Raw genomic sequence first — 9,498 nt, 5'->3', positions numbered from 1 at the left:
CTCTGCCCTCTCCTTGTCTCCTTCACCCCGGCAGTCTTTCTCAATCTGTCAACCTACGTAATCCTTTTTCTTTTCTTTTTGTACCATTTCTCTGATAAGCTGGGAAGTCACAGGAGGGACGAAATCAAAGCTATTTTTTAATAGGATCCCTATAGATATTGTACATAGAGTGGAAAGCTGGAAGTGGGGTATACAGGGCAGTAAAAATGTACTGAACTATTTCAGGTGAGAAATGATGGTGGCTTGAACGAAGGTGACAGCAGCGGAGGTAGTGAGGAGTGATCAAATTTGGGGAATACTTTGATGTGTGGTGAAATTTTCCCGAGAAATTAGATGGGTATGAATATAACAAGTTTTTTTTACAGATACTAAGTTAAACAGATAAAATTAATCTCTAATTTTACTGATGGAATTTTCATGTAAACAGCTTAAACTAGGTTTCTTTTTTTTTTCTTTTAAAAAGATTTTATTATGGGTCTTTATAGAGCAACATCCAGACTCCAGATCCAGCAGCCAAGGAGACCCTATTATGCTGTGGGTACCGGCTGGGGCATGGCAGGCAGCTCTGGCTTCCCACCCTTCTGTTCAGAGATGGGGGTTGTGGGCAGTATTTCATCTTTGGGTTCCACAATGCTCACGTGATCAGGCAGGGGCTTCTTAGGGCCAATCTTACCAGTTGGGTCCCAAGGCAGCATGATCTTTACCTTGATGCCCAGCACACCCTGTCTGAGCAGCACGTGGCGCACAGCAGTGTCAACATAGTAGTTAACAGGGTCCCCACTGTGGATCATCAGGCCATCCACAAACTTCATGGATTTAGCCCTCTGTCCTCGGAGTTTCCCAGACACCACGACTTCGCAGCCTTTGGCCCCACTCTCCATGATGAACCGCAGCACACCATAGCAGGCCCTCCGCACAGCAAGGCCTCCTAGGAGTTTGTAACGCAGAGACTCTGCCTGGGCAATGGCGCACAGACCTCTTGTGGCCACCTTTTCAGCGTAAAGCTCTACACTGCCCTCAGGGAAGCCAAATCTCTTCTGAACCACAGCAGTCAATTCCCGGATTCTCCTGCCCTTCTCACCTAGAACATTCTGCGTCCTGGTGGCCAAAATACTGATTTCTGTCCTGGCTGGTGTAACTCGGACCTCAACTCCAGAGTACCCATCTTCAGCCAGCTCCCGAGTGAGAAACTCGTTCAGTTCAGCTTTGAATATGCCATCAGCGACAAACTTCCTCTTCTTGGAAATCTGCACCGCCATCTTTTAAACTAGGTTTCTTAAAGGAAATATTTTTTACTGAAGAAAAAAAAGAATTTTGTCTTTTTTATATTTCACATTCTCTTTATCTGATTTGGAATTCTCTGTGACACTAAAACATTTACACCTACTTCTGAAACATGTCATTGCTCGCTAAGTACTCTGTAAGAAGCCCATCTCAGAGGAGAATGTGTAAGACGGGGTCACATCAATTTTCACTGTTTATTTCTTTTTTAAAATGAAATATTTGCTGAAATATCTGCAGTAAGTCAGATCACAGTGCTCCTCTACTTAGCCCTCCACGGCTTCCCATCCCACTCAGGGGTGTGGCCCTGCCTGAGGGCGAGCGAGCTGAAAGCCCCCATCACCACTCTGACATCAGCTCCTATTACACAACTTTTGGCCCCCGCCCCCCAGTGACAGGGGTGTAGTTGCCGCTCTTCTGCTTTTCCAAGCCTCCTCAGCTGCGTTTCCTTCTTCCTGGGCATTCCTTACCCGCATCTCCGTGACTTATACGACCTCACCTGATTGGCTCAAATGTCAAGCAAGGCATTCCCTGACCCCTACATTGAACGTGCCTAGCACACCACAAACCTGTCTTCTTCGCTGTGTTATTTAATCTGAACTGGAATAGCCCTTATACGGTCGAACATATGATACCGTTTATTTCACTTTTCTCTCACCTCATGAATGGAAAACTCCAGGTAAACTGGGGTTTGTGTCTGTGTCGTTTACTTTTGAATCACAAAAGCTGAAACAGTTTAAAGTGTGTGGAGATGTTGAGCATAGAAATGAGTGATGTTACACCCCGATGCTGGCTAGCGTCATGGCACCTTGATGAACACCATTGTCTTGAAGTTATAAAATACTGGGAGGGGTCACCAGGGAAGAGTCAAGAAGCGGTACTTAGTGGGAGAGGGAGGTTAGAGAAAAGGATCGAATAAAGATAATGAGAAGCCTGCAGAAATGCACAAAAAATAAAACTGTGATCCGACTTGCTTGGCAATTTAAGACGCCTTTTCTTTCTTTAAGAGTTAACAATACCAGGTATTTGATGAGCTTAAGTAACTTTTTGGCAAATTAGAAAATAAGGTTTTCCAAACGTGAAATTTGTTCTCAAACAACACATGTTTAATCTTTTTTATAACAACAAAATTGACTTTCTTTCTAATTTATAATCTGATGAGGGAAAAAAATAATTAGGCTACTTCTAATACAACTTCAGTATTTGGGGCTATATATTTTAGTCATTTCCTTACGTAATTTAACCAAAATCACAGCTAAACATACATTTCTAAATAATCTTTTAATATTCAAACTAGAAGCCATCAAAAATTTCTGTCTGATTTATAAGTCAACCAAAACTGTGTGTTTATTTTTGCCAATAGATGTCAGTGGTTGACCATATTAGTGAAATGATTGCAGATGTACTTGTTTTATGCCACTGTTAAAAGGCTTGACTTTAAAGGAATCTATCTTTCCTTAAATGATCCTTTTTATTATTTCACCTTGAGAAGTAATATATATTTATGACGTGATAGAGTTGACAATAGGAAATGTTAATAGATTCCCTAATTGATTGCAACTATTGAAATATTTAAGAGCCATAGGAAGTATTCACAAAATCAAAATGACTTTTTAAAATGCTTGCTTTGTTTATATAGATTTATGTATATTCCTCCAACCAAGCAATTTTCAAAGTACAAGAGCAGCTGTTCATATACACAGTGCCAGTGTTTAATTCACATTCATGCCTGCAATGGAGATTTTTATTGAGGTTTCAAGCAACTTATTTGAAAAAAAAAAACAGAAACATTGTCCAAGGAGTTTGCAGATCAAGCTTTTTTGGTTATCACTATGAACGGCTGTGTGGTCATGGAGCAGTCGTCATTTCTGTCTGTTAAACGTAACTCTGAACATTGCATTCAGCGTGCAATAGCCTCATTCTCAAGTCTTCCAATGAGATGCAATTGTCTTTCCATTTCCTTTCTACTATTGAGTGTTTTATCCTCTTAATGTTTGTTTCCTTTAATATATCTTTTTGAGTTAGATGTAGTGATAAAGGAAAACAGTGTGTGGTAGGTTTACCTGGATTCAGAATTTCAAAAAATTATTACAATTCTTCAGAATTTTCAAGAATAGTAATCCACACTTCTCTTCTTTGGTGGGAAATGCACAAACCTCCAAGATATTTCAAAAATTTTCCTATTCATCGTCTTTTTTCTCATAGAAAACTGCCATTACTATATTGAATAAAATATTGAGGTGATATTTTGATAAGCATTTTATTGAGCAGAAGAGAAATGTATGCTGTCAATTATCAATTCAGTGCATACTTACTGAGCCCCTATTTTATAGCAGAGTCTTAACGTGTTTTTCTTACCTATGGTTATCTGATACCATGTAGAGAAGACCTTTGCTCTCTTTTCCCCATGTATAAGACAGTTGTGAGCTTTTTTTTTTTTTTTGAGCGTGTTTTAAATAAACTCTTTGAGTGAAAGAAAATACAAGCCACAGAGTGGGCAGAATGTAATCTGATAAGAGATGTGCATGCAGAACATACAGGGAACTCTTATAAATAAATCAAGAAAAAGACATTCAGCGCAACTGAAACAAAACCAGGCAAAATGGTTAAGCAAGCACGTTTCATAACAGAGGCTATTCTAATGGCTAATAAAGAAAAGATGCCAGCCAGTTTGAGGCATCAGAGAAATAAAAATTCAAATTATTAAACACCCACCACAATGTCTAAAATTTTAAAAAAGAAATGGCGATACCATTGGTAGGCAAGGCTGTGGAGCAATGGGGTCCCTCACCCAGCTCTGATACGGGTGTAAGCTGTTAACCACCATTCTGGAAATCTGTTTGGATGTTACCTTTTAAAGCTGAACATGTACAAAACTTATGACCTGATCATTCCAAGAGTGGCACACACGTGTAGTAAAAGATATGCATCGGAATGTCACTAGCAGCATTGTTTGTAAAAATGCCACCCGGGAAGCAACCCACATTTCCATAGAAAGGATAAATTAATTGTGGAACATGCGTGCAAGGCGTACTCTACAGCAGTGGAAAACAGTCAGCTGTCACTACATGCAGCAGCTCGGATGCAGCTTACAAACATTAAGAGAAAGAAACTAGTCCCCAAAAATGTACAATTTAATTCCATTTATATAAATTAGTTAAAAAGCAGTCAAAACTAATCTATAGAGGCAGAAACAGCAATACCTTTGAAAGCAGTAATGGCTTTAAATCCCTTTAAAATGGATCTCTTTAAAAGGGATCATGATGGAAACTTCCAGAGAGACTTTCTTGATCTGAATGGGTTTACACAGGAATGTGCACTTTGTACGATTGTGATTCCTCTACTTTGCTGGTCATGTGCTCTGCCCCAACACAGTCCTTGAAAATTGAACTGACTGCGCTTCATAATTGTTGACAGAATAATACTGAAACCTTGTGTATCATTTCTTAAAATCACTTTATTCCAGATAAAGGATTTTTTGAGGCTCTTCACAAAGTATGCAGATGACTTTCCTCATTCGCTTATTCCCATTCTTACCAAAACATGTAGGTGAAAGAACCAGCCTCCGGTAGTAAAGAAGGAGAGGGGAAATAATCGAGTGGAGGTCCTGCTCCAAGTAAATTCATTTAAAGCACAAAAGTCAGTCCTGAAATTTCTTGAAGATGCCATCAAAAGAGAAACATAATGGAATACAGTTTTTTTTTGTTTTGCTTTGTTTTTACCTGATGTAATAAAGAATAGCAAAAGAAGCAGTTTTTTTTTTTGCTAGATCTTAATGTTGAGGAAATCATGTTTTATTTGTTTTTTCTTTTTTTAAGTATAAGGGTCATTAAATAACATAATGCCTCTGATTTACGACTGTCTTGTATGATATACATATACAACCAGCAAAATTCAAATCAGGAATTATGTTGCCTATTTATTTAATGCTTCTTGGCAATAATAGTTTATATTTAATTTCTCGTAGATACCCAAATCCTATCATGAAATACAACTGAAATGGCCAAACTCCCTGGAGAAGAATGTTTCTCTAAGGATTCCGGGAAAGGTATCACTTGCTCTTTCTTTTCAACAGTATTTTGGACAGAATTACTGCTTAATTCCGCAAGTACTTACAGGCTGCTTATATTTTGTGTAGTAGGTACATAAAATAATAACGAAAACTAGAGCCTTTCTGATGAGAAAAACATTTAAAAATGAGGTTCTGATAGTTCTTTTTTTCCCACACTCATTTTGTTCTAGCCTGACATTTACTCAATAGAATGCATACCGCTAGGTTCAGTTCATCTGTCAGGTTTTTTTCTTTAATATAATCATTTTCTTAAGTTCTACATATAAAATAATGGGAGGAAATAAGTGACATTACAGAGACAGAAAGACAAATAGTATAATTTCACTTACATAAGAATCTAAAAAAACAAAACAAATGAGCAAACATAACAAAACAAAAACAGAATCATAGATACAGAGAACAGACAAATGGTTGCCAGAGGAGAGGGGGCCGGGGAGAGGAGAGAAATAGGTGAGGGAGATTAAGGGGTACAAACTGCTGGTTGCACAAGAAATGAGTCCTAGGTATGGAATGCACAGTGTAGGGATTATAGTCAGTAATTATGTAATATCTTTATATGATGACAGATGGTAACTTGGCTTATCGTGGTGACCACTTTGAAAGGTATAGAAATAGCTATGCTGTGTACCAGGAACTAACATAATATTATAGGTCAATTATACTTCAGAAACAAATGAACAGATTCATAGAATAAGAGATCAGATTTGTGGTTACCAAAGGTAGGGAATGAGGAGAAGGGGCATTGGATGAAAATGGTCAAAATATACAAGCTTCCAGTTATACAATAAATACTAACGATGTAATGTAAATGGAGGTTGTTAAGAGAGCAAATCTTAAGAGTTATCATCACAGGGAAAGGTTTTTTAAAAAATTTCTTTAACTTTGTATCTATATGAGATGATGGATGTTCACTAAACTTGTGATAATCATTTCATGATGTGTGCAAATCAAATCATTATGTGGCACACCTTAAACTTATACAGTGCTGTATGTCAGTTATATCTCTAAAACTGGAAGGAAAAAATAATGGGAAGAAAATAATTATATGATTTAGGCTTAGCCAAAAATCACATCTCTTTTGCATTCGTTTGATTTTCAAAATTGAATGTAAATCATTTTCACCTGTAGTTCAGAGGGCTGAAAGGCATGAGCTTCAGGTTGGTCTTCCTTCCAAAGGTCGCCTGTGAGGTGGGACCAGAGACTTAATGCACATTCATTTCCTTAGTTTTCTTCACTCAAAGGCTGAACACACAATTGTAAAGTGTTAGGTTTGGTTCATGATGACATATAATGACATAAATGCAAGAAAGGGAGTTACAGATGTATATATAGTCTAAGTTACGTGTATATATGCTCTCTATATAAATATATACTTGTAATTTATATGAGGGTGAGTCAAAAATTATCCATACTCCGGCTGTAGAATTTATAGAAGTTTCAATATAACCGGAGTGCAGATTATTTTTGACTCACCCTTGTATTTATATATTAACTTTATGTATTCTCTATACACACATATATATACGTATATGAAAAATAGAAGTAAGGAGGATTATTAGGACAACTCATACTTTATTTTAAAACTCCATTTTCTCATTCTGTAGGTTTATGTGATGTTTGTCTTGAGGTTTCTTACACAATAAAGAAAAAATAACTGTTTATAAGCATAAATCTTTCTCTTATATTTAGCCATAGGCCTTGGGCAACATCCTGAGACTTAATAAACTTGAATTTTTTCAGAAGAAAAGTGAAGGTAATTTAATGGTCAAGACCTTGTCATAGAAAATATGTTCTTCTTGGAGGTCTCTGAGATTTGAGTTGGTGAGCTTCTCTCTGGCAAAAGGCAGTCAGAGACCAAATAGAAGAGATGCTCTTAAAGCCAGTGAAGGCAGAAGCTATAAAACCACATGCAGTTTAAAAGTACTGTTTCTATGGAGGCCACTTTCTATAGGAAAACTGAATGTAGTGGGAATTTCATTGGATTTAGAAGATACATGTTCAAATCCTGGTTCTGCCATTTCTAGCTGAACACTGTTGAAGAGGACAGTCATTTCTGGACCTTGGTTTACCCATTGGAATAGTTATGAATCAGGACAAAAGACTCAGTCCTTTATGGTTCCAAAGTAATGCTATACATCGTAATACAAATATCAGCAATTTAAAATAAATGAACAATTTTATACGTTCTATTGAGTGTTCTAATTGTTGTTGCTGGAAAACAAAACAAAAAACAACCAAAAACACACAAAAATACACTGGTCTGCTCATGAAGGAGTCATAGTCAAAAGAGGCAGAATTGAAGAAATACAGCAAGAAATAAAGTAGATGTTAAAATAAAGCTTGAATTTATATAGTTGTCTTTCCTGCTGTTCTTTCACTTGCATGGATTTATATCAAGAATTGCAGCTCTACCAAGTAATTTCGATGTAAACTCAGGCAAGCTGAGCTTTGGTTCCCTCAACTGTTAAGGAAGAACGCTAATATATCCACCTGGGCAAGATTTAGTGAAGTTAAAAAAGATCTGTAACATATGCAAAGCCCTTAGCACTGTATCCGTACTTTGTAAGTGCTCAGAATGGCTATTCCCTGCCTTACCCAACCTTACCATTTCTTGAAATTTTTTATTGCAGTATAGTTGATTTACAATGTTGTGTTAGTTTCAGGTGTACAGCAAAGTGAATCAGTTATACATATATCCACTCTTCTTTAGATTCTTTTCCCATATAGGCCATTACAGGGTATTGAGTAGAGTTCCCTGGGCTACACCCTAGGTCCTTATTAGTTATCTATTTTATATATAGCACTGTGTCTAACCTTATCATTTTAAACAAATTATGGTTAGTTTATTGGAAAAGGATTATTAAGGGGTCAAAGATAATAATATAGGATCGTTGGGAGATAAGGACAATAGTACAAGCTCCTCAGCTTTGTTGAAAGAAAACTCTTCTGTGCTTGCGGATTTTTGTCCTGGTCTCTCCTACTGTCTGAAAAGGCGTGCCGCTGTTCAGAAAGGAAGTGTGTGTAAGAACATCTCAGAGGAAACCTCTAACTCCTGAGGGAATCAGAGGAACACTGATGAATGGTGAGCCAAGTAAATCATGATTATTTCAAAAGGATGGTGATCCTGTATTTTATTTTAAGGAAATTGAACATCTCTTAACAACAGAAATACGACTTAAAGATACAAAATTTTGTCCTTGAACTTCACTGGAGAATTTTATTACTTCCTCTGAAGTGTGTACTGATTAATATTTGTGTACACTTTCTCCTTTCTATTTAAGGATGGGTTTTAGACATTTCTAGAGAATATAAATCTGGTTGCCTTAATATCATTGCTTAACACTTATAGCGGTAATATATTTCTCATAGAATAGTAAGAGTTTAGTAAATTAGAGGAAGAAAAAATGAAAAACATAAGATTTGAACTTCTAATTACATTCTTCAGTTTACACCCACTTTGTCTGCAAAACACTGACTGTAACAATATTAATGATGCCAGTAATAACCCAAGGGGACTGTGATTTACACACTGACAATCTTCAGCAATATCTTTAAAAAAATAAAGTCAGTTGTTTGGTTCATTAAATCCAATGTTTGTCTCTGACACTGTTTGTCTTTGACTCTAACACCAAGGGAATAGTTTTGAAAGTTAGTCTGCTTTCTTAGGAAGTCATCCATGACAGTCTCAAAGTGTTAACTCTAATTCTCCCAAATATCTTAATTTTCCTTTAACATAATCTGTTACAAGCATATCACCCATTACTATGTAATGATTATTTTAAAAGCTATTTTTTTTCACGTTTGGAATAACATGTACTATCAATTTTCTCTCCCTCATGTAAAGTACTTATTTTACCTTCTCTGTTTATCTCCCTTTCAAGATTTTAAGGTGTATCACTATTTCTGGCACTTCCATTGTTCAGTTTAAGATGTTTTCCTTTAAGGGTAAAATTAAATTCTATTTCTCATTGCTTGTGGTATTATAAATCTTTTTATCCAGAGGACCCTACTGCACTGGTATATTCAGAGAGCATGCTACAGTGACTTGTATTTCTTTTTCCCCAGTAAATACCAATACCAATAATATAACTATTATTCCAATTGTTTTGCCTCTCAAATTCCCACAGTATTTGTGTTTACCATCT

General features: G+C 36.6%; 1 protein-coding gene across 1 annotated transcript; it reads right to left on the bottom strand.

Moving 5' to 3' along the window:
* Nucleotides 1–442: 442 nt before the first annotated feature.
* LOC130850469 (40S ribosomal protein S3-like) lies at nt 443–1,262 on the bottom strand. The gene has a single exon (XM_057730058.1). It carries the CDS (start codon nt 1,257–1,259, stop codon nt 528–530), a length of 732 nt encoding a protein of 243 aa, XP_057586041.1. The 5' UTR covers nt 1,260–1,262; the 3' UTR covers nt 443–527.
* Between the last annotated feature and the right edge of the window lie 8,236 nt (nt 1,263–9,498).

This window comes from Hippopotamus amphibius, chromosome 3 (genome assembly GCF_030028045.1).
Source record: "Hippopotamus amphibius kiboko isolate mHipAmp2 chromosome 3, mHipAmp2.hap2, whole genome shotgun sequence".
NCBI classification, from domain to species: Eukaryota; Metazoa; Chordata; class Mammalia; order Artiodactyla; family Hippopotamidae; genus Hippopotamus; species Hippopotamus amphibius.
Note: the sequence above shows the minus strand (reverse complement) of the source record. Positions and strands in the feature narration are given on the sequence as shown.